The sequence below is a fragment of the Oxyura jamaicensis genome, chromosome 3 (genome assembly GCF_011077185.1).
Source record: "Oxyura jamaicensis isolate SHBP4307 breed ruddy duck chromosome 3, BPBGC_Ojam_1.0, whole genome shotgun sequence".
In the NCBI taxonomy this organism is placed as follows: domain Eukaryota; kingdom Metazoa; phylum Chordata; class Aves; order Anseriformes; family Anatidae; genus Oxyura; species Oxyura jamaicensis.
This window is the reverse complement of record NC_048895.1, coordinates 66,934,123-66,960,165: the sequence shown is the minus strand read 5'-3', so window position 1 is coordinate 66,960,165 and position 26,043 is coordinate 66,934,123. Positions and strand designations below refer to the sequence as shown.

The following is a 26,043-nucleotide window of genomic DNA, read 5'->3' as shown; positions in this document are numbered from 1 at the left end:
GGAGAAAATAAGAGTTCTTAATTTTTTAGACTTATTAACAGATTGAAATTTACAAATGAGAAATCTTGAAGTGTTTTTATAGTGGTGGTACATGGACCATTTCAGCAGGAAATCAGTTTTACAGCATATACCTTTTCCACATGATATGTCTGCTCCATCATCCATAAATAACATGTGAATGTACTGGACTTGTGGTGCTTTTAGGCACAAAACATTAAGCTGCTCCCAGCTAAAAGAAAAAGTTTAAACGTTTAACAGTAAAAATATACCTTTATTGCAATTGATTTGCAGTTCTGCTTTCACTATACAGCTCCAAGCACTCAACAACTTTGTTAGCCATGTAGCTCTGAACTCAGTAGTGTCGATATTTCTGGTTTAAACTACATCCCTGCCACCCCTCCAACATTATCTCATCATGGTTGCAGAAAAAGACTGTAAATGGTGCTTTACTACTACCTGCTATTTTGCACCCAAATCTTCCCTAAACTTTACTTTAAATTTTCCTTTAAGAGATTTTGGGTTGGGAAAACAGAGTTTTCAGTTAAAGTTTCTTATAGGTCTTTCACCAGTTTCCTTCAGAACCACAGCAAGCAAGAACACACAGGCATAAATCAGAGATTAACATGGTACCTGACCTTTGCTTTTGGATGTACTTCTGTTTATTTCAAATCCTTGGTTACTCTATAATTTTTGTCTGAGAACATGGTGCTTAGCTCCACCATGAGATGAAAACAGAACTGTACAGCCTAGAAATGCGGAATTTTCCTTTTTTTAAAAACAAACAAACAAACAAACAAACAAAAACTTCAAACAGAAAAGACCTCACTTATAAACTAAGTGACATAAAATAATCAAATTGAATACCAATCCATTGTTCGTTTCAGACTCCAAGGTTTCAGCTAAGGATAAAATCCAAGATACCCTTTAGGTACCTATCTTTTTATATATCTAAAATGCTGTGGACAGCTAGCATTCCTTGATCTGTGTATACTAACGTGGTACTGAGAGCATGTTCTTGGGACGTGAAAACTTGCATTTGAATCTCTCAGGTTTCTCTTTCTTCATAGCTTCATGTTCATTCATTACACACACAGACTGCTTCTGTATTGATGGATCTTGCTACCTAAACACCTGCCCCCATTTTAAAATTCAAAAGCTAAGTATTCCTGCATCAAAGTAGCCTGAAGAACTCAATTTATTAGAGATGATCTTAGTATGCCTCAAGTGCTTACAGAAAGTCTGGAGTGCTTTCCAAATTACAAGGGTAGAGCCACTATTTACATATAGTCATAACTGTTAAAACAGTAGCTGACATAAGAAGCTTGAGTTAATTCCATCTCAGCTTGGGGGGCCTAAAACTCAACCATCCCACATCCAGGAAAATGCTCAGAACACCAACCTCATAAGTGAAGACTGTTTTCTAAAGTGTACTTTAAAGAAGACTAATTATACACCATGTAAAAGGTGAAGTAGTTTGTACAGGGATTAACTTAGATTTCCAAAAACACATAGTTCAATAATTGCCAGAGATCAGCCACACTTAATGCTCTTGGGTGCATTTGTCCTGATTCCCAGGTAGCCCAAAACTTGTATTTTTATTTTCTCTTTGATGTAATTGATCTAACTTGCACTAGATTTTGCAGTCTTCTTGAACATCAGTAGTAGCAGTTGCAGAAGTACAGTAAACAGTCCCTTGTATACAAGAACTACATCCTATAGATTTATTTTAAAACTATGCATCTAAGTTCCAGCACTGCCTGTGACATACTTAATCTAACTTACTTATTAACTTACTTACTTAACTAACTTACTTAACTAACTTACTCCATACTCAACCCAACTGGTTTTAACACGACTGTGATGTAAGCCTGTGGAAGGTTTAATAACTATTCAAGAAGGATGTTTTAACTACTGTTAGAGACACCTTTTATGCAGCAAATAAATTTAGTTACCCCAGAGGTAATTAAAAGGTTCTGAAGTTCTTGCAATTATTTAGAACTAGATATTTATTTATTTTTGAAACTATGCTTGGACTTTTGACTTTGATATTTGTAACCATGGCTTTCAGATAAGAGTTTTCTTATCGTATCAGGCTACATTATGAGGCAGACTGTCCTCCTCCTTCTCCCTCTTTGCCCCCACAGTAATTAGTTCTCCTTTCTGCAGATATAATTTTCTATCCACCTGCATATCACACTGTTGTGTTGATCTGTCTAGTGGTACTGTAATCCATTTTCTCTGGTGTGACATCATCCAGACTATTTGTGCAATGTCTTTCAAAGTGGAACTGTGGAATATGCATCCAGTGTCACAAAAATAAGGCATTGTCAAAGACAGAGCAATGTTTCCAAACAGTGATTTATGTGGTAATTTATTCCTTGGGCAATCAAGCTTTTGATTGGCATGATAAAAACAAAGGTAGTAAAAACTGGGATTTACAGACACCAAGAGACAGACGATAAAACTTCGGTGCTGATGTTCTCAGCTACTCTTAGATCACTGTGAGCCTCAGCAGTACATCATACTTCCAATTACCTGTGGCAGTTTTCATACCTCAACAACTGCCACCGGAAAAGGGAAGAAGTCAGCGGTAGGTGCTTATTATAGAAGTGCTGGTTGGCAATAGGCTTTGCTTTGTTCTCGGTCCCCGGGGACTCAATGTGCATTGAGGCAGAAGGTTTGAGATAATTTTGAAGCAAATCTGGGAGGTGATGAGCAGGGGATTTGTGATATTGAAGCTGTTGATCCACCTTGCCCAGCGCTCACTAATGTGAAATATCTCAGAAGCAGAGAGAAATTCCTCTCCCTCCCTTCCTCCCTGCATCCCATACGAGTAAGATTGACCATATTTTCCTGTTTTCCTTCAGGGCAGCGAGGGAATAGTGCAATGTTAATCAGGTTTGCAGAATGGTGTTGTGCCTACCATACACTTACACCGTGAGGGCCTGTGGGGTGTATCTTGCATTTGTTTTTTATCATATTTTGAGTTGTTTTCTGTCTTTTCTTTTAACTGTTAAAAACCCATAGCTCACAAGCCAGCCCCCTTTAGTCTCTCTACTTGTTTTTGGAGTAAGCTTAACTCTAGGTATCCAGAGCTCCTGCCTCTCATAGCAAATTTTACCTCAAGCCAAGCTTTTCACTAACACAAATATACAAAATCTCATTAAAGTCAATGAAGCTGTGCCCATTACAAAAGCAGAGATTTTGGCATTCCATACATATTTTGCATATTCTTGCAGGTGAAATACAAAAGCAGAGTATTTGCTGTGGGAAACATCCATGATTTTTCCTAGGCCATGTCAGGATCTAATCCTCTGCATAGCTTACAGCAACTGATGACACAGAGAAGTTTCTAATAAGTAACCTTGAGAAAATGGTTTTCAAAGCCCATATTCAGCCTTCTTACTTGGAGGGAAGCAAAGCAGAAAAGACATTTTTTTCTACAGAAGTATGTGACTGCTGTGCCAGCTGTCTGCTGTCTTAGAATGAGAGTATGGCTTCTTAGAATTAAAATGGCTGCTTCTGCCAGTTGTGACTACAGTCAAAGGAGGAAGTTGGATAAAGAAAAGGCCATTTCAGTTGCCAGTTTGTTTGCACTCTTCCTTAACTGGGGTATTTGTGCAGATCTTACATAAGCACAGCTAGAGTGCATGTTATGAGAGAAAAGGGTGAAGAGGTATGTCCTAATATATATATATATATATATAAATGAGTCAAGATGAGATTATTCATGTTGGTGGTAAAGCGTGTGCACATAAAGGATCAAGAGTAGAGGAACTGTGGGTTGGATGTGACCACCACTCTTCATTTAAATGACTGCAAGACCTCAATGAATTCCTTTTATGCACACAAAAAGCTGGAGCCACAATAATCCTCATCTCAGGTATTGGTGCATGCAAGGCAGGTGTAGGTGAAGTTCTTTCACTAGTGAAATCTTTCACTGTCTGCATGGAAAAAGAGAAAATCATGGAAAAGAATTAAAGAAACTGATGAGAACAGTTACAGAAACACCAGTCATGTGGCCCAAAGAAAACTAGTTAAGAGATCTTGTGGGCCAAATATTAATTTAGGGAGGCTTCAGACTGGGAGGAGTCTTATGGCTTTTGTTTCTTCCGTGTCATGAAATAAACCTTTTTTACTTTTTTTTTTTTTTTTTTTGTAAACAAATGACATAGTTAACTGTTTCTTTCACCAATCTATCTATTGACAGTACCCTATGTTTTGGCTTAATGAAAGCATTAACACTTTTAAAATTAATTCTGTAGGTATATAAAACTATTCAGGAAAGCAGTAAAATTGTAATAACAGGTAGAAACACATCAGAAAACAAAAGGTAAAAAAAAAAAAAAAAAAAAAAAAAGCTCCTTCTTTATTTGAATTGCTTAAAATAAATCTGTCAGAGACATCACCAGTATCCACACCTTCCTCAAAAAAGGTTTTGGTTTCAGGTCAGCATAATTGCTGAGCATTTCCCCTGGCAGCTGGCAGCCAGCTCCATGAGGCTTCATGTCTCAGCTGGTTTTGTGCACGTGTAACATAGAGTGAAATCAAGAGAGTGTGGTATTGTGAAAGCAGTGGGATACTGGAACAGAGAGACTGCTGGAGTGGATGGCAAACCGTTTCTTCCTTTGACTGAAAAGCAAAATACGTGTCCGAAGGTGCATCTCTTCCTGGATATAGCACTTGCTGTTGTATTAAACTTACCAGTTCTCATACTGCGTTTCAGTAGCCATCATATCTACTTGACAGTACAAAGCTGGGCGGTTGTGACACTGATTTCATTGATCTCACTGCTCTGGAGAGCCAGCTGAATGGACGGTGCAGCTGATTCTCCGCATGATTAGTTTGAGGGCAGCACTAATGAGAAACCCCTAATGTGGAAAAAAAAAAATAAGGCATAAAACCAGAAAAAAAAAAAAAAAAAAAAAAAAAAAGAATGTTTAAAAAGGAAGATTCAGCTCAGCTGCTCCCACAGGAAGCTTGCTGACCAGCTTTTTTCTTTCTGATATTGCTGCAGATCAGCAGTTCACCCTCTGTACTACAGACCTTTTCTCTAAAGCTTGCCAGCTCTCCTTTCTAACCACTAGCAGCACGTCCTTGTTCTGTACGTGCAGGCACACGCTGAATTTGTGAGATTGGAGACTGGATGTTTATTGTTAGCAAGAGAGTATTTGTTTGTGAGTCACAAGTATAATGAAGTGAGTGTGCTTTAACAAACAAATAATCAGAGGAAATAATTTTAATGTTGTGTACCAACAGACTCAGAGCCAGTGTGATATTTTTTAGAATCAAATAAGACTCTTCAATCTCTAAAGCAACACAGCATTTTTATAATAAAAGGTAGTTGCAGTAGAATGATATATCAATAGATTATAGATTATTATATCCTGCCTTCTGAAGTGACGCAATTCAGAGCTCTCAGTAAAGGAATCCACAGAAAAATATGTCAGGGTCAAAGAAAAGAGCTGTTCTTCTGCTTCCCCCTGTACAGAATGTTCAAGCTGTCTGCACCACACTTTGATTTCAGTTTTAATGTCTTTCCATGGCAAAATAGGAAGCATGTTTTCCTTTAGTTCAGTGAGATCTGATAACTTGTGTGATTAAAATAGTGTTTTTGACTAAAATCAGGTCACTCATTAATTTAACATAATGACAGGGTATATTCAGTACCTTTGAATAAGCAATTAAAAAGAAGGAAAATATAGAAGATGATTCTGAGTGAAATATTGGTAAATGACTGACCTTTATGTACTGTGAATGAAATTCAAGCAAAGCTTAATTTATCTTAGTTATTATAGAAGCTTTATGGTTGGGAAAATGGCAATTAGGTATAATGTATTTTATTAATAGCTGAAAAGACTAATAACAAACAAAAGAAAAAGCAACAAAGAGCATAATAAAGCCTTATCACACACCAGGTAATCCACGATGGCACATCTTTTGTCTGTAGAATATATATGCATTTTTTTTTCTGCTAGGCAGGTATATCAGAGGAAAAAAGAAAGGCAGAGTGAATTCAGTCTGGAAGAACTGAAACGTAAAGCTATACCTGAAGGGTATTTAAGCAATATACCCTAGGTTGTCTTGATGCTCATATTGTAGTAAGGTATTCTATGTACCCCATTGTTTAATTACGGGTATAAACTAAGCTGATGTATGACATTACTATGTAGTGTCAATGGACATTACCTTCATTCACTGTTTATATCTGCTGATGCTGCAGTATTGCAAATAGCAGGTTGTGGGTCAGACCTTGGACTACTAGTCCCAAAGGGACCTATGTTTTCACGCTGAGTTAGTGCTTGAAAGAGACATCTTCACATACTTGAAAGCATAGGTGTGTTTAAATATTCATTGAATGAGAGGAATTCTTAAAATCTTCCTCTAAAAGACTATTAGTTGGAATTTACATGTTGAAGTACACTTGCTGCAGTTAGAAACAATTTTTAAAACTGGCTGTGGAAATCACACGAGCACACTAATGCATACCTCATATCCACAAGGAAATGTTCTTTTTGTGTGCTTAGTCCAGAGTAGGTAAATCAACCCAGTGCCATGTCCTTTGTGTGAGGGTCAACAATGGATATATTGCAGATGTTAGGGGTTAAAAATATCCACAGAGTCACTCCATGTCTCTTGAAAGACAGGTGTTAATAGCTGAAAGTTGATGTCTTCATATTCTTAAATCTGTTCTTAAAAGCAGTTTTTTGTCAGTGACTGGAGTTCCTGATTTTGCAAAATCAAATGTTTGGTCTAGTGATGGTTGCACAAAATAGAACTAGCAGACACTTACTGACTTTTCAGTAGGAGATACTAACTGTTAGTGGAGGGGTTATAAGTGGTTTCTTAAAACACCTCTGTGTTTTCAAATTTCTGAAACTTGTCCTTGAAGTCCTGGTTTTGAGGCTCATGCCAGACCTGGGCTGTAGGCCAGAAGAGCTGCTTAGGTGGGCACAACTCAGCCTCTCTCTGCGTGACTAAGTGCACAGCCATGGAGGAGAGCCTCCCAGAGCAGGTGGTGGCCACCAAGACCACAGTTGCTTGTCTGTCGGAAGAATTCAGCTGGCCACTGTTTTGTTCCCAGGCCTGGATGGAAAACAGCCCTCAGTGAGAGATAAGGTCACAGCAGGGAAACATTATTCCAATAGGCTGCAAAATCTCTATGAAAAAAAAAAAAAACAAAAAAAAACAAAAAAAAAAACCTATAGTGTATAAGTTATGTTTCTCAAGGGTATTTTTACAAAACAAAAAAGATACTGAGTGTTAGGTCTGTTGTATGCTGTATACATTATAGGCTCTTCAGAGGCAAAACAGATTTCCTGTACATACCAAGGAACTCGTACAATTTCTGTTGGTCTTTCAGCCATTGCTCCTCTTTGTGGTTGGTCTGTAAAGGACTGCATCATGAGGACTGCTGGAGGCAGTTTTCACTGTAAAATGGCTTTGTCATGCCTTTTAGATCATTAGCTCTCATTTTCAATGCAAAACACTCTTTCAGCTTGGTCCTTTCCAATTTGTAGTTTTCCTCATCAGTTCTGCTGTGCTTTGGGACTGCCTGAGCCACCTGAGAGCTTGTGTGGTCCTGCTCATGAACCCTTTCTTTTCTGAAGGCTGTTGCACTGACTGTCTGGGGAATCTTTTCAAAGAATGAATCTCTACTGCATAGTTTTGATTTTCAAGCAAAGTTTCAGGGAATGTCAGCTTTAATTTTTTTGCTAAACCCCTAAATTTAGTATTTATGATGTGGGTAGCTCTCACGTAAAGAGAGGTACACTTTCTAATCACTGAATTCTTCAAATCATCCAAAGTTATGTTTCTCTTCAGATAATCCCATGAACAGACAACAAAGTTGTCTATCATTATTTGATAGTACTTAGTGTGCTTAGTGGCAAATCACACTGAGAGAACAAACATCAGATAATAGGCCCAAAGAGAAGAAAAAACAAATTGCATCATCTAAAATCAAGGTCACAACATCCAGAAGAGTTTCCCAGAACTACAGACACATTACTCTTTAAGACAAACCTTTTCATTAGGAAGAAAATGCAACTATGGTTCCTGCTGTATCAACTGGCATTGAATAGCAGCGTACCCCACACAATTTGTTAAATCTCATTGTTAGTCAACAGAATCTCAACATCTGCATGCCTTTAGGAAATGGGATTCAGTGGGAAGTGGATTCTTAAATTCAAGTTTCTTTGGGTGGTTCTTTCTCGGGATTTTTGTTTCCTGGTGATGCACTGGTAGTTTCTAAAATATAATTTCATCTTAGAAATTATGTTTCTCTTTTATCTTTTTGTTTGATTGTTTGTTTTAATCACAGGTAATTTTAATTATTTAATTTAATGTGTAATTTTAATCCTTTAATTCTGTTTCTTTTTTTTATCACGGGTTCTCTGGGTTTACTGCTGGGTGTCTCTGAAAATAACCTTTAAAGAACTCCTTTAAAGTATTTCATAACACTTCTTTGAGAAAGCTCTTACCCAAGGTCTATTGGCAAAAAGACTGAGCTTCCTGCACTGCAGGCAAGGTGTTTATTTATTTTTTTCCTTTAGAGGCATATGGGACTATATTTCCAAGGAGCTAACAGTCCCCACAGGGGACAGATTTTTCATAAGTATTCTGCATGCAGAAATCCCTTGATGGCCAGATTTAAAAAATCTGTGTGTTATGAACATTCCTGATTATTGGACCTGAAATGACTGAATCAAAGCATATGTCTAGACTGCAGGAAAAGTGTGCTCAGTATCTGTCTCTTAATCACCAGAGGTGGAGACCAGATGGAAAATAGCATGTCGCTCTTCTGGCCCAGATTTCCTTCCCATGGATTTGGAATATGCACCTGAAACAAAGAACAAAGCAGTCTTATTGGGTCTTACAATAACTATATTATCAGCTCTCCTAAATTAGTGGAATAGTCATGAACAATATAGTCTTGTTGTCTGCCTGTTGGATGACACAGGCACTTGAATGTATTTTCTATCTCGTATCTGCTATTACTAAATAAATAACCTGCTCCTGTCTTCTGGAACCTACCCTAGCATTTTAGGGTAAAGTGTTAGCAGGTTGATTTGTTTTGTTTTGTTTTGTTTTGTTTTTTTCTTCTCTTTCTTGACAGCTCCTAGATTGTTTTGTCATCCCGGTGGTGATACTGCTCTCCTGGTTCTTCCTGCTGGTACGATACAAGGCAGTACATTTCATTGGTATCGTGGTCTGCATTCTGGGCATGGGCTGCATGGCAGGAGCAGATGTCCTTGTTGGCAGACAGCAAGGAGTGGGTGAGTAATGATGGGTGTGTTGTACTACCGAGTTCTGTTCAGAAAAACTGTTGATCAGAACATTTCAGAACAGGACAAAGAAAAGGGGGAATTGGTGAGAAATTCTGTGCTGATGGATCCAAAGCTCTGCACCATTCAGGGGTGAATGGCATTCTTCTTTGTCAGAATGGACAGAGAACAAAAATGGGTCAGCAGTTATAAGTCAGCACTATTGTAAATGGACTTGCCTTGTGTCTGCAATGCATATCAGCCTTCATGCCAGCTGGGGGGACATGCTAAACACTTGTGGCTTTGCTCTTTTTAGGCCTAGTTGTTTGACTGCAAACCACAGTTGCTTCCTTTCCAAGTTGGCTATGTCTTTGAATGTACCACCTCCACTGTGTATGCCTACCTTTCAGCTTTGCTCCCTATTTTGTACAGAGACAAGGTCACTGGTTAGGTACTAAGAGACACCTAACCTACATACTAACTGTACCAACTGGGTTATGCACACAGTCTCAGAGTAAATGTTTAGGATTTGCCCGCATAATCATTGCAAAGCACCTTCTTGTGTACAAAATGTTATTTTTTTATGTGTAGCATCAAACAAATGTGTGTGTGGCTATTAATGCAGACTAGACAGAGTTAGATTTCATTGATCAACTTCCTCTGTCACATTGATTTTTCTAGTGCCAACCCAAATGATGTGGGAAGGATAGAAATTCTTTTCAGAGATTGTCAATTAGGCACAGTTTTCATCCTTAATTAAAAGCACTGAATAGTGAGCTGAACATAATACACTGGGATTTAAAATTCTTTCTGAATACAAATGAAAGTGCTCTAAGAACTGCATTTGCCAGGATGCTACTCAAGAAAACAGGGAAGTTTGGGACAGTACCCACTATATCTTCCTGCCCACCTTTATCCCTCTTCTGAAGACTTTTAGTTCATTGTTATCCTCCAGAAGTAGCTCTGTCCGACCTATAAATGAAAGAATATACACTGAAGAATATACTCTGTACTTTGGAATTAGAAAACCAAAGCTGCATTAGGAATGACTGATTTCAGAAGCACTGGGATTTCAACACTGGGTTCTGGGAGAAACATCCCGTGTCTCTATAATTTAGAAAGTAACATGCTAGGGCAGGTGAGTTGTGGTTCAGCAGTAGCCTGTAGGGCAATGGACCTCAGCAGAAAGGTGAACAAGGAACAGACTAAAAAACACTGTCATTTTGCAGTCTACTTGCAATAATTAGATATTGTTCGCCATATTCATTACTAAAGCATGGGTATAGCTATAGCTGTTATGTAATATGTTCAGAAAAAAACTGCTGAAATATATTATTGCCTTTTAATTTGAACCTACATATGAAAAACTGTGTGTGATGATTTCTGCACCCAGAGAAGAAATATAGTAGGAAGCCACATATGACAGATACTGCGGCTTTTTTTTTCAGTGGCAAAAGGGTGTTATTAAAATGTAAGAGTGTATTTCCAAATTGCTATATTCTCTTTAACAGAATAAAATAGGTAAACTGTTTTGATTGAGCTGGCTGAAAGGGTAAAACTATGCATTAAAAATCTGCAGATAAAACAAATACTGGTAGCAAAAGAAAATTGTTAAATAGTTCCACACCATTTATATGATATTTCTCAAGACTGGGCAAACAAAATAAAGGAATATACCAAAAACAATGAATCTTCATTAGTCCTCACTATATTATTTTGTTATTTCTATATTTTAGAGGACAAGAACTGTTGAAACCTGTTTGCCCCTGTTGACCCTAGTATTTACTATATTAGAAGTGCCCTAAGTCTCTGCTAGGCATCCACCACATACAGCAGTCTAGCCTGCAAACCAGTACAGCAAGGAAACATGGATTTAAAATGCATCACCAAGAGATGAACAGATATTTTCCAAACTATCTGCAAGAATTAGGTATAATTTGCAGGCATGGTCTCACCTTTCAGTAAATATACAATAATTTACCTCTTTTTATTGTACCTTGACTCATGTTTTGCACATTTCTTGAAGGGAAAAGCAATTACTACCAAGTAGTTGGTGCACTGTCACCTTACATGCCAAGTAAACCTTAAAATAACATTTTTTTTCTGAACTATTATGTTATAATCATCAGTTGTTATAATCAAAAGCAAAGAGAACCACTTCTAATGCTGCAGGGCAAGGTAAAAATGTGGCAAAGTGGCCTAGGTAGGGTTTGAAAAGCAATCGTGTCAGAACATAATTCAAATGTAAATTATTTATGTTAAGCTTCAATGCAATAGCTACTCCCCAAAACATAAACTCCTCTCTGGACTGTCTGACCTCTGCTTCCACAGAACATCCATGTCCTAACAATGAATAATGCAAAGCTTGTTTTGGCAATTTGTGCTTGTGTTTCTTCAGAAGAATGACCTGTGCCATTAGATTGGTCGAGTACAACTGTATTACCCTAAATGTATTTAGAATGCCTCTATGCAGTTGATATGTATTTCCTTAGCAATAAAAACAGCAAATGCACGTGGATTTTACAGCCATGAAAATAGCCATGAAAATATCTCTGTTAGGATATGTTAGTCTTGGGGGAAAATTCCAAAGTCAGCCTCTTGAGGAAACAAAGAAAAAGCATTTGACAACCCGGATACTAAGAATTACTAGGGAAGAAACAAAACAAAACAAAAAACATAGTATGAAATATTACTATGCCACTGTATAAAGCCTTTTGAATACCATGTTTTACTCCAGTCATCTAATTTCAAAAAGAAATGGGAAAAAATAAAATAAAAATGGAATGGAATGGAGAAAGGTGAAAAAGATGTTCAAGGGCATAAAATGGCTTCAGAATGAAGAGACCATAGACAGACTGAGACTTTTCAACCCCTAAGAAAGTCAAGAAAGAGACAGGATATGGCAAAGGTACATAAAGTCTTCAGTGGTACAGAGTTATAGAGAAGGTAAATACAGAGTGATTCTTAAATATTTTTGTGATACAAAAGTTATGGGCTGCTCAATGTGATTTTGGTATCAGGCTGAGAAGCTAAAAGCACAAAGTACTTTTTAATAGCACATACTTGTACTGCGTAAATTACTGCCTCTGGGCTGTTGCAGAGGTCAAAAATACATGGTCTGAAAAAGACTACACAAATTAATAAAGAATCCATCAGGATCTAATAAGTTCAATGGTCTAATGTAACTTCCATTTCAAAAAAAAAAAATCCTAATTTGCCAAGATGCAATCGGTGCTTCCCTGTTTCTTTACACTTCCATCAGGCAGCCTGTGCGCCCCATGCCAGAGGTGGCTCCTGGGCTAGGCAGACCACTGCTCTGACCAGATTTTGGCATCCTCTTCTGTGAAAGCTTTGAAGTTTGAGGCTAGCACTCCCCAAACATGAGTGAGGTCTGGGGAGAGCCATCACAAGGTGGTGCCTGGGTCCATTTTGTTTGTGTGAAAACGCTCAGCCTCTGGGTTGTCTTTGCCTCACACATGCAAAGGATGATATTTTTGTCTCAGCAGTTCAGCACAGCCAAACTCTAAGGTCAAAAGCGTTTTCAGCAGTACTTCCCCAAAGTGCCAGTGAGTAGTTGTAACAAATATCAAATGAGTGAGCGGTGATTAGAGCTACTGTGGAACATGGAATGCATCAAGGGTAAGAAGAAGTTTTATAAAATGCCAATGTTTATTTTAAATTAAGGGCATCATCTCTGGCTGATTGCAAAAGGGTAGAAGGAAAGTACCAGATCTTAAAAAGATAAATTATCAAATATAAATCTGCTGTTAGTCAAATTACTTGCAAAACAGAAATTCAATGAGACAGGAGGTACATGAAAGAGAAATGTAGTAAATACTAGTGTTTACTAATTACACAGAGGATACATCTCTGAGTCAAAAAATATCATAGAGTGGGAGTGTGTTAAATATTTGCCCTGTTCTTATTTGTCCCTAAGAAACTTGTACTTTTCTGATGCTTATAGCTAGTGTTGGAGACAGGATACAGAATAAATGAATCCTTATGGTCTGCCCTGTTATGACTGTTCTTACTTTCATAAATTCCTCCTCACTGGAAATTTCAGAGGTGTAAGCTGGAATGAAAATCGAAGGTTTAAAAGAACACCACAAAGAAAAATTTTGAAAAGATCACCTTGAACCAACAGGAATGTTTTCCTTCCATTTTTATTTACTGCAAAGTGTATTTTGTTAATCAATAAATTAATTAAGCCATTTTACAGGAAAACAAGGTTTCCTTCAACAGAAATGCAATCTAATGTTTCATGATTCCTACTGAACCTTTTCAAAGATAATTCCTTTATAACCAGTTCTTCTGGATTTCTATGGTTCTGCAGCAATATCTGGTGGCTTTGTGAAGCTGTAGCTCTTGTAGGAATCATTCAGCAGAGGAAATTGCATGTATCAGTCTGCAAAACTTGGGCCTCAGCTTTCAAGCCGAAACTTGATCTTGATCAAATCTCTCTGCAGCTCACCCTGTCCCCAAGTAATAAAAGACTCAAAAACTTTAAAAGATTTCAAACATTCTTTGATAACACAATGTTTTAGTAATTATATATACCTGAAGGTACTGAAAATAGATTTTGTTGTTCATTTTATGCATTAGGTACTCCTATGTTAATTGAGCCTCCTTTAAAAATCTCTGTCATTATCATCACCCTGTCTACACCTCATCCTTCCTTCTCTCTTTCTTGTCAAATGGCTTCATGTGAGAATGAGGTCACTTTTGGGGTTGTAACGATGTTTTCATTCATTTCACAGGTACGCAGAATTTATCACTTGGTTTCTTATCCAAATACTAGACCTGTTTTTGCTTACATTTCAAGATAAGATGCAAACTGTTCTATATAGCTGAGACCCATTCCATCTGGAAAAATATGTGATAATAATAAAAAGTATTAGTCACTAAAGAGTTCCACATGGTTTCTTTAGTTTTTACAACATGTTCTTATCCTTCAGATTCTCTCATCCACAGCAAGGATAATGCTCTCCATTCACTTCTGCTAGATATTGTTGGGATAATTGAATGAAAACTGTTTTAATGATAAAACATTTGCATTCAGCCTGTTGACCCCGATATGGGCTACCTAGTGCCTGAGGATTCTAACCCATGGGGCAGAACTTGCAGCAGTTCTAGACAACAGATCATTGTTTTGAGACATTCTGATTTTCCCCCTGTTTATTTCTAGGTGAAAATAAACTAATAGGGGATCTCTTAGTATTGGGTGGAGCAACACTATACGGCATCTCGAATGTTTGTGAGGAATATATCGTCCGAAATCTAAGTCGAGTGGAGTTCCTGGGCATGATTGGACTCTTTGGCTCCTTCTTCAGTGGAATTCAGCTGTAAGTGAGCAGGTTTGAGCTCCAAGGTCATTCAAATAAGTACAGCTGTGGTCTCCTGTGAGGTACTGTACTCCTCTCTTCAAAGGTAGCCATTTCCTGTGGAGACTAGGTATCTGCTGATTTTGGAATTTGCATTGTTTCATTGAGATAGTTGGATTTGAATACAAATACAGTTACACAAATTTGTAGCTTAGTACTGTGTTTCAAGCACTGTTTTCCTTGAGTAATCACACAGGAGGGAGGAGTAGCAGACATCCTACCATCGTATTGCCTGAAGACAAGTGAATACTTCACAATGGTCTGGTCTATGAACAACAGACTCTCTACAACTCACTACAGTTCTGTTTCATACTTTAAAAAAAAAAAAAAAAAAAAAGATTTTTAAACAGGTAGGAAACATATTCAGAAGGTATTTTGCTGTTTGTTTTGTTCTGTGTAATTAATTACATTGTGATATGGCAGAAATAATGAAAACGTCATTAAAAAATTGGTCTTTTCATGTTGAAATATTTATTGTGACATGGATTTCAGGATCTCCCGAGTCATATCTTTATCTGCTGGTACCTAATGAGCACCTCACCTGCAGGCCTAGGATCTGGGAGGTAGCATCCAATGTTGCAATACTGTGACTGATAAGAGTGTAGTAGTAAAAGTCACTATGCAAGATTGTCACATTTTACACAGATCCATCACTGGTACTTGTCACACATAATAACTTTTGATTCTCAGTCAAAAACAAGTTGCTTACCTGCACATCTGAGCTAATCAGCTTCTAAGAACAGAGACTCATCAAAACAGTGACCCATTAATTCCATTTAATTAGTTCTGTTTCTTTATCCAGAAAGCTAATTATAATTATGTAGGATCTGAAAACATGACTTAAAATGATTTATATTAACTGCCTGAGACACAAACAGTTCTTTAATATATATATACATATATATAGAATGCAAGAGCACGTAAATGCACCTAGTATCTTTGGGTAAAGCATTTTTGTTACCTAGAGAATTTGTGGTAGGTACTGGCTGATTCTGAAGGTATCACAACAGTGCTCTTGTCTTTCTGTGCATTTAAACAGTAATACATGTCTCATATTCCTGATATTAATTATAGTACCGTTGCCATCCTCCTTGACTCAAGAAGATTGTCACAATTCAGAGTCTATGATTTATTTTGCTGGTAAGAAGCTGTTGCTGGAATAAGGTATCTTTGTATATGGAGGACACAACTGGAAGGAAACAATAAGACACCATTTCATTGCTGAAACCTCTAAGGTTTTTCTAGTCAGCCTTTGGCCCAGAAGTTCTTGCCAACAGGTTTTTCTCCCCAGCAAGTACAGCTTTTTGCTGCCAGTGATTTTGTGGCATTTTTTGCAGCCCTGCCCACACTTTGCTTACATATGGACCTTTTTGATGAGATGGCAAAAGTTTGCATTTTGGAAAAGGCCACTAATGTTTCTGCTACTTGGTTCCATGAAGCAATTCAGATCTTTCTTATCTCTTATTGTAATGTCAGTCACATAGTTATGAACTAAAAATACCAATTGTTAGAAAGAGAAGGCAACACCCCGGGTTACAATGGCAGAATCTTTCTTTGGAACGTTACTGGCCAGTTTGGTACAAAATAGGACCTTTAGGTCTTATAAACTGAAGTTATCTGGGGAAGGAATATCTCAGAAATAGGACCATTTACTAGCACGCTAGGAAAGGCACTGGTCAAAGTTTGCTTGACATCCACAAAGTGGAGATTTACAACATATTTGTTCTGATACATCTGGAGGTGTAGGTCTCATGTTCAGAGGGTTTACAGGGAGCAAGCAGTACAATTCTGAAGAAGGGAAAGTACTGAAAAGTGTGTAAAACTATGCTGACTCTAGGAAAGGCAAAATAGTATCCACAAGTAAGTTTATCCTTTATTGGCATGCACTGATATCAAGTTCATACAGTAACAAAAAGCTGTTGTATTTGCATTTTGTATGTAAAAATATCTACATTAATATGGGTAACTCATGTAAGTTCAAGTTTCAGCACTAATACAGGGATGCGTCTCCAAATAGAATTTCAAGAAATACATTGGTTTATTTCAAGAACCATTTAGCAAGTGTGCTTGGTATTGACCATAACAGAGAATAAAGTCAGACAATGTCTGTTGGACAGCAAAGGAAGTGCTAAGGCATCAGAACAAACAGTGAAGTAAAGAAAAGTGTTGGCTAACTACCCAGACATTGTGGAAGGTGAGGTTTAGTGGGCTGAATGTGATTAAAGTGGGGAGGAACAGAATGTCAAAACAACAAAAAAGTAGTTTACAAGAGTTGGGGATATAGCAACTATGTAGAAAATTGACATAATTCTGTCTGGTGGAATCACATAATTGTAAAATAATTTACCTTCTAAAGATGGTCATCAGGTTCAATACCCTACAAAGAGGAACTCAAAGCTGAACTCAAAGTCAGGTTGCTGAAGTACTTGTACAGTTAATTTTTTGAACATCTCCAAGAACTGAAATGCCACAGTATCTCTGGGCAACCCATTCCAGTGTTTAACCAAGATTTCTTTCCATATATCTAATCAGAATTTTCCATGTTGCAACTTGTGTCCCTTATCTCACATCTTTTTACTGTGCACCTCCAAGAAAAGTCTTACTCCATCTTTTCTATAACCACCCCTTAGGTACTGTAGACATCAAGTATATTGACCCGTCCTCCTTTCCCCTGGGTTACCTTTCTCTTCTTCACACTGAAAACCCCCTGCTTTTTCAGCATCTCCTCTTACATCATGTGCTCTAACCACCTGACCATTGTGATGGAGCTCTACTGTACTCCCTCCAATTTGTTAATGTCTGTCTTGTTCTGGAGAGCCCCAAACTGGATACAGTACTCCAGCTGCTGTCACAAAAATCAATTCCTTCAGCTTTCTGGCTCAGCACTTTACCAGCACAGTCTGGGATGCTGTTGGCCTTCTCCACTGCAAGAACACATTGCTGACTCATGTCCACCAGGACTTGGAGTTTAATTTTCAGAAAGCAGCTTCCTATCCAGTCAGCTTCCAACCTGTACTGTTGCATGGGGTTATTCCATCCCAGGTATAGGAGTGCAGATATTTTTTCCTTAAACTTCATGAGGTTTCTGCCAGCCTATTTAGTCTTTCTGAATGCCAACACATCTACTGCTCCTGCCATGGGTTGTCCGCTGTGAACTTGGTGTGTGTGCATTCCATCCCACCTTCCAGACTGTAAATGAAGACATAAAACACCAAACAGTTGACAGAAGACTCAATCTGTTGATCACTGCTTTTTGAGTATAGTTTTCCATCACCCTTGTGGGTGGCATTCCAATGCAATCCATATCTCTTCAATCTCTAAGAATCTTTTGGGAAATCATGTTGAAAGCTGTGCTAAAGGAAAGACAGATTACACTCCATCCTCTCATCTATTCCCTCTCCATGACCTACTGAACCAAGCATCTCATCACAGAAGGCAGTAAGTTTGGTCAGGTATGGTTTGCTCTTAATAAATCTGTGCTGGCTGTTCCCAGTCATCTCCTCATCATTCATTTCCCGGAAATGGAACGTTTGCTCCACAATCTTCCCAAAGACTAGAGTAAGTCTGTCCAGGCTATAGTTCTTGCCCTGTTTTGAAACTGAACATCACTTTTTTTTTTTTTTCTTTTCAATCCTCAGGGACCTATTCCAATCATAGCAACCCTTAGAAGATCATAGTGGTTCCATTCTCTGATGAATCAGGCATCATTAAATGAAGCCCCATGGCAAAATTGCTCTTACCCCTCTTTGCTTCACAGATCATAATGAATCACAGATCACAGCATATTGTTTTATACTTTCTTTGTATTGGATATGCAATGTGTGAAAACAATGTTCACATATTTAAATTATATTAAAATTTGCTTGCCACAGCAAGAGACACTGCAGTTTGTTTTCATGATATTTTTTCAAGACTGCTGACGAAAGAGACATATGCCTTATGCATGCAAAGACACTTATAATTTAGTTATTTTGCAGACAAAATAATCTCATTATTCTATCCACAGTATTAGATTTGCCACACATCAGCAGCAAGGAAATTAGAATTTCCAGGATGCAACTCTCTAGACCATATTAATGTGGAAATCACTGAATTCCTGTAGTTTTACTACTAGCGTTGTCTCCCATATACTACTTTTTGTACTAGGTACTTTGTTTTTCAATCTGTGTAATTCCATGTTTTATACTTTTTTAAAACAGTGCCTAACAGGACTAACATACAGAGTTCTGCACAGCAGCAGTTATCTGTAAATCACAGAGCAGAAAAAAAACAGTTGGCTGAGTGAGTTTCCTAGTCTTCTCTGGACTGGAAAGAGCAGAAGGGAATTGGGAAGGTGGCTTGTTGCCACCTTAGAATTTTCTAGATCTAGGATCTTGATGTTAATGTAAAATATAAGAGTTCAAGATGTTGAAAGTGGACTTTTGCAGCTTTTCCCATCCTCAGTTTTGTTTCATGACTTTCATTGCTGTGACTATTTGAACTGTCTCAGCATGTAACAAATCACAGTACTCTCTTCAAACCCAGCCTGTGATATCTGCCACCTCATGTCAGTGATTTATTCAGCTCCCTATTTATTTGACTCTGCAGAGCCACTCTGAAGGGTGAATAACTCAGACAGATACATTATTAATCATTAAAGTTCAAAAGCTTTCATAATATTAAGAGGACAAGAGGATTGAATGTGTGGAGGGATGGGCACTTTTGGGCAGATACTCAGAGAGCTGGAAATAAAGCAATGCAAATTGTATGCTATCACGTCTTATTACTGCCCTGAAGATCTTTCAAACACAAAGGAACAAGGCTAATGCCAGAGTGGATTAGCAAAGTCTGATTGCATTTGGATCCTACAGAGATTTTTTGTTATAAGGTTATTTAAGTTGTTTTGTCCAGCATTTGAATTGAATGAGTGGAAGTAATTTGACTTCTGTTCTCTTCCATCAAATTTTGCCTTCTCTTCTCTTTCTTACAGTGCAATCATGGAACACAAAGAGCTTTTGAAAGTTCCCTGGGATTGGCAAATAGGTAAGAAAACACTTTACCTCATTGAAGACCATCGCTGAACAAGGTATGGAGACAACCCATCTTTGGGGAAGCAGAAAGAAAATTTAATGGAAGCCAATGTTTGTGATTTTTCCACTGGTGTCTGCCAAAGGTTGAACCACTTGCCTCATAACCATTCTTAAATAATCCATCCTCCCAATGTCATATTATGCTTTCCTTGCACCATTAGGTTAAGCACTGAAGAAGTGCTTATGAATGTCATAAGATAATTACTCAGACAGCCGTGAAGTAAAACAATAATAGGGTTCTGTTCTAAGATTCAGTGCAACACAGAGACAAATAAATGAGGTAGTCATGAAGAGCCAAACCTTTTTAATGAATGCCAAAGAAAGAAAATGGAACCTAACAAAAACTGTAAAAGTTCTTGCAGTGCGTATTATAGCCCCATAAACTCATTTCCAAGGGGAGCATTTCTGTATGCAAATGGTTAATAGCTTTCCAAGTAGTCTTGGTGGAATATAGCAGATGTGTCTTTTAGACAAGTTTAGGTAGCAGCAAGCACAATGAAGCTCTTATGGTGTTTTGCTATGCAGTGGATTGTATTTTCCTATTTCAGTTTCAAAGCTGAGTTTATGATCTAAGACTCCCTCCTAATTAGTCCAACAAATTATTTGCTTTAAAAGCAAATCAACATTTAGGAAACGAGAGTCCCTATAATCGCTCCTTTAGTATTTACAACAATAAAAGAAATAAAAGAGTGCTAATAGCTGATACACATAGCAGGGGATTCAAGTTCTGGCAATCCATTGACAATAGCTTGTTACCTAGTCTCATAATGAACATCAAAATAACAGCTCAGAAGCATTCAAAGACAACTGATTATCTGGGAATCCCTGAGGAATGGAGATACAAGTTATGGGATACACCATTGTTTTCTTTAAACTTCCTTCACAATTTCCTCTTATCATCCTAAAGCTTAATAAAAAGAGTGCATCTTTCTTAAAACATTCTACCTAGAAGTCTTGGATATTTGATGGTTGAGCTGTAAAACTAAATGACATCAATTTAACATGTCTATGGAGAAACACTCTCAGCTGCATCCCATAAGTGCATTGGCCTTCTTTAATCTGTGGTCATTAGCATAACTGCATCAGTGTTTGTTTATACTTCATGATAAGGAGCTCAGGGACATAATTAATCTGGTACTGATGAAACTAGCATTGGTCATAGTGAATTAATCTACTATACGTGTAAATGTCATATATACTTTCATGGGAGTTCTGTTGTAATAATATTAGTGAAATGTGCCATTAAAATAAAGTCTTACTTGCTCTGTGATCACATTAAAATGACATCAAAAGTTAGTCAGTAATTACAAAGAGTCCCTGCTCTTCAGTAGAAGAAGATCATCATAGCAAGAGCATCATAGATATGTACTTGTTTTGTTAAAATGATAATTGAAAGTGTGGTGTAAAATGACAAGTGTGGATAAAATTACAACAATAATGTGTCTTTTTTTGTTCTTCCCTGTCTTCCTACACATCTACTTGGTGTGCTTTCCATTGCTTCAACAGTAATACAAGATTGTCAAGTAGTTATTGACAAATCTATGTCAGGGTGTTCACAGCCTTGTCCTGAATAGTTATCCACTGCGGCAGACTCAAGCCTGCAGTCCAGCAGAGTTAAATCATCAGCCTTCTGAATGGTAGTGATAAAGTCACAGCAGGCAACCTGATAAATAACTCAAGGTGGCCTGTTGCCATCTGCCGTAATTGTGTCATTAAGAATGTATGAACTACGTTTCAACTGATGTAAAATGCAAATGATTTTCAAATATTGAGATCTACAGCCTATCTGTTATGTCTACCATGTTTAAAACAGACTGTGGCCCTCCTGGTTTTAATTCTGGAAATTCCCCTGGTACATTGTATCATCTTTGCAGCTAGTATAAATCAGTGTAGCTCTGTTTAAATCCTTGAAGGTTTAAGTGCTGACAATCTGACCAGAAGGAGAATGATTGTGCCATGCTGATTGAGTGGTTTCACTTGAGACCATGACACAGTTGTAGAATGACACATGAAATAATAACAAATAAACAGACATCAATTTTTGTTTAAGAGAAAAGCCAGTTTGACTCTCCAAGGAAGTGTCCTTTGTTACAGAGGCTCTGAATGTTTTTGAATAGTTTTTATTCCAGGAAGACAATATACAAAACATCATAGTGAATATTTTTCATGCCAATGAAACAATAACCTTTGGAGTAAAAATATCAGGTCTAAAACATGCAAAATTCAACCAGCATGCTCAAGCAGCTAAAACAGAAATTCCCCAGACATGTTAATTTTAGTGGTACTCTTTAAAGCAGTCCATGGGGGGAGTTCCTGCCCATTATTGAAAAGATGGCCTGTCTTAAGATGGCTGAGGAGAGACTGAGGGACTGGGGCTTGTTCAGCCTCCAGAAGAGAAAGTTTCACAGAGCTACCCATGGGTTGAACTAGAGACTTCCAAGCTCTCTTCTAGCCTGAATTGCCCCACAGTCCTATGATCCTAAGTGCCCAGGTTAGACACATATTGGGCATTCACACCCAACCATGCAACAGTGGTGGCATTACCCATCACAGTGAACACTGAAAGGAAAGATGGATTTTTTTTTTCACCAGCTTTAGATATCTGCGATGTGAATGTCTGATTTAGTTGAACAGACTCCCTTTATCATCAGCAGAAATAAACAGGCATGACACAAGTCATACTATGCTAAAGTTGTCTAAAAGAGGTTGGAAAACCTGCACTGTAAAATTTCCAAATGTCCTCACTGAGCACCAAGCCTCAGTATATGTCCAGAGTTAGGTGTAATAAATCCCACCCACAATGGTCTTCATACACATCAAGCCTTCATTTCAGGACAATATATTGAAGCATACAGTTCTGAATGATGAGTTTATCAGGCTTTAACACATACCTGCTCATGAGCAGATCATTTCAAAAGCATCTTCTAAATTCCCAGTTTGTTTCCTTCCAATATCTGCTCCAGGCCATGAGTACTGATGACTCAGTGCGTGGTTAGGCACAGGTGCCAGCACCTGGGACTTCAGCACTAGTGGTGATTCCCAAGGCTGTTCTGAAAACTGGCCTTCTAGAAACAGTATCTGAAAATCATGTGATGTTATTTTCAGCTTGCTTATTGTCACCAGTAGATGCCATCCAGCTGGTGGTTATTACATATGTTTTAAGATGTAAATGAAATGCTGCTCTACATTAACTTCTGATAGGACAGATGCAGTTTAAGCAATTTTCCACTGGAACTGGAATACCCTTTGGAAAAGCAATCTGTGAAGTGCATGTAGCTGCCTGCCAAGGAATAAGAACACCAAAACAGCACCATAAAATAATACTAATAATGAAGAGCACAACCCATCAAAGCACCTGAATATATCTACTAATTCCAGAATGACAAGGGATTTGATGGGCCAGCTGGTGATTTGCAGACTTTACTTTGAGAATGTTGGAGTCCAGAATGGCTTTTGTGCCTGATCTATTCTTAATTTAAGCCTGGAAGAAAAGCTGATATAAAATGCTGATGTCTGCAAACAATTTCTTATTGATAAAATTGTGCTCCACTTGGTGCAGTCATTGGCCTACTGCAAAAGAGTTGCAGAGTTGCATACAACTCTTTCAAGCACTGCTTAAGACTGATTCTGTGGTTATCCATATGCAATCCGCACTTTAAAACTTTGCTACCTGTTAATAAAAGTAGTTCTTGCCATGATTATCCATATTCTGAACATAAAACCAAATTCATTATCATGTCATAGCAACTGATATATTGATACTTACATTTCATGACTGCTATATTTGTTTCAGGTGAATGTACACTTCAGTTCAGATGCTTCTGATGGACTCAAATTGCAACTGCTGTTTTTGTCATTTAGATGGCTTTTCTAAAGAGTTTTTAACTAAGTGGATCAACAAGCAGACACAAATCATAAGGACTTTGGGTTTTGTTTTGGTTTGTTTTTTTCTGCTAATTCCTTTCAGAACTTGGGCAATCAGATTTTCTGCAACTTTTAGTCAATAACAACATGCTCTGAAGAGCTGGTGTGAGTCTAAATATAGGCTTGTGCATATATCAGCTGGGAATTCTGCAGCATACATCAGCCTAAGAATTATTGTTTGCATGAGAGCAGATGAGTGAAGTGTTTGCGGTTTTTTTTAACTTCGTATTGATTTATTTGTCTTGGGATTTATCGAGCAATAACTGAAGGAATGAATTCTTTCCCATTAAGTTATTTAGTTTTTTAAATGAAATTAGATGTTTACTGTAATGTATTTTTATTATATTAGTGTCTAACAATCTAATTGCGTGAGGTACTTTGTAAACACATAGCAAGAAATAGTCTCAGCTCCAGAAAGTCTTATTAAGGAAGACAGACAAAAAGTGGTAGAAGAACAGAGGTTCAAAACTGTGAAGTGATTTGTCAAGTTTGGGGGCAAAATAGACTAGGACCTCTGTCACTTGAGTGCTGTTCTCATCCATTTATCTGTCGGCTCATTAACTCCTGTGAAAGTACATTTGCATTCATCCTGTAGGCCCATTCCTACAAAATGTGTGCACCTTCCAACTCAGCTGAACACAGTGGGTGTTGGGGACAATCATCTCTTAAAAGACTAGATTTGACATGGCTGAATACATTATTTCATCCAAATTTATGTTGGATGTAAGATACTCGTTAGTAGTAAAAGACACTGATTTAAAACAGCACTGCTATTATGGGAACCACAGAGAGGAGACCGCATGTCCACTACTGTGTAGATACGGTTTTCACTGGTTTTCATATGTATTTAGAATGACGTTCTTAGTCTACATATATATATATATATATATACATATATATGCACATCTAAATAATTTGAATCTGTGATTTAAAAAAAAAATATTCTTCATCCTTTCCTAAAAATGCAGCCTTCTTCCTAAAAACACAAGTCATTTCTGCAGGCTGTGGAAAGTCACTCTTTGTTCTTGTTTCTCTTCTGCAGGCTTGTTGTATGTCGGCTTTAGTGCCTGTATGTTTGGCCTCTACAGCTTTATGCCAGTGGTCATAAAGAAAACCAGTGCTACTGCTGTCAACCTCTCCTTACTCACAGCTGACCTGTACAGCCTATTCTGTGGATTATTCCTCTTCCACTACAAGGTACGTGGAAATGAGAGATGTGTTTGAGTAATAGCTGTATGCCTGAAGAAATAGTAGTGCAGAACAATGAAACAAGAGAAGTCTGCAAACTTTGCTAGATCTACACAGTAAAAATGCAAATTTTAAAAATACTTTTATAAATTATTTTATGCAATGTTTAATATATATGCTGTATATACACATATATATATATTATATAACAAATTGTAAAGAGAGATAATTCAGTCTTGCTGTTATGATTTTTAAGATTTGAGCACCTGTCCATTGCTAATTTCCTTTTACTAATCAGAGGCAACTTTCAGCTGCTGTGACCAGGGCCATATCGGGAAGAGAAGGACTCTTCCAAAAATTCCTCAGATTTTTTTTGACCGGTAACAGGGTTCTTTCATTTTATGTTGATTCTGTTGATTGTGTCTCATAATTGTTCATGAATTACACCTTTCTAGTCAGCCAAACCAATGGCTCACCTGTTAGTGTAAAAAAAGTCAAAATATGTGGCAGATTTGTGTTGAAGTTAAATTTTTATCTCTCAGGTCATCTAATATTTAAAACATTGTGTTGTACAGGCAAACATTTGGTCTCCAGTTGCAAGGAACTGCACTGCATTATTCACAAACATCCCCTCAGTGGCCACCCTATAACAATGACATCAGGATGTTGGAGGCAACTGCTTTGTATCATCATTTATTCATAAGAGGACGGTTACTTGATAGCTAAAATGGTGGTGCTGAGAAGTGTTAGGTAAATGAAAGCCTTACAATACTGATTAGCTAACCAAATCAAATCAGATTTTGTGTTACTAATGGCACCTGAATAAATCAGAAAGAGACAGAGAAAAATTAAAACATAAGAGTCTAAAACAAAATTATTTTTTCCCATTGCTTCTTATTTTCTTCAGACAGAAGAATAGCAAGTATAGAAATAGAAATTTAAAGATTGTCTTCTGCTTTACGTGTCTGACTCATGGCAATTTGGTTCTGACCCACATTTCAAATCCAAAGTATTTGAAATCAGGCATTAGCTGAAAATTATTATTCCCTATTAATAATAATATTTGATAGCTATAGCAAAACAGGTAGCATTAGTCCACAAAAAGGTGTGGACTAAGTCCACAAAAAGTGTTTCTAAGAAAATTATTTATATTGTACAATAAAAGATAGACAAATTTAATTCTGAAAATAGTGGTGGTGTATTAGCTTTTAGAGG

The 26,043-nt window shown here is 37.5% G+C and overlaps 1 protein-coding gene across 3 annotated transcripts in view; it reads left to right on the top strand.

Moving 5' to 3' along the window:
• The window catches only part of SLC35F1 (solute carrier family 35 member F1), a 257,592-nt gene that overhangs the window by 206,801 nt on the left and 24,748 nt on the right, over window positions 1-26,043 (top strand). For all 3 annotated transcript variants that reach the window (XM_035320594.1, XM_035320593.1, XM_035320596.1), the window contains 4 exons: window positions 9,119-9,278; window positions 14,452-14,608; window positions 19,617-19,669; window positions 24,683-24,837. In XM_035320594.1, the coding sequence (XP_035176485.1) occupies window positions 9,119-9,278; window positions 14,452-14,608; window positions 19,617-19,669; window positions 24,683-24,837 (525 nt within the window). The remainder of the gene's footprint in view (window positions 1-9,118; window positions 9,279-14,451; window positions 14,609-19,616; window positions 19,670-24,682; window positions 24,838-26,043) is intronic.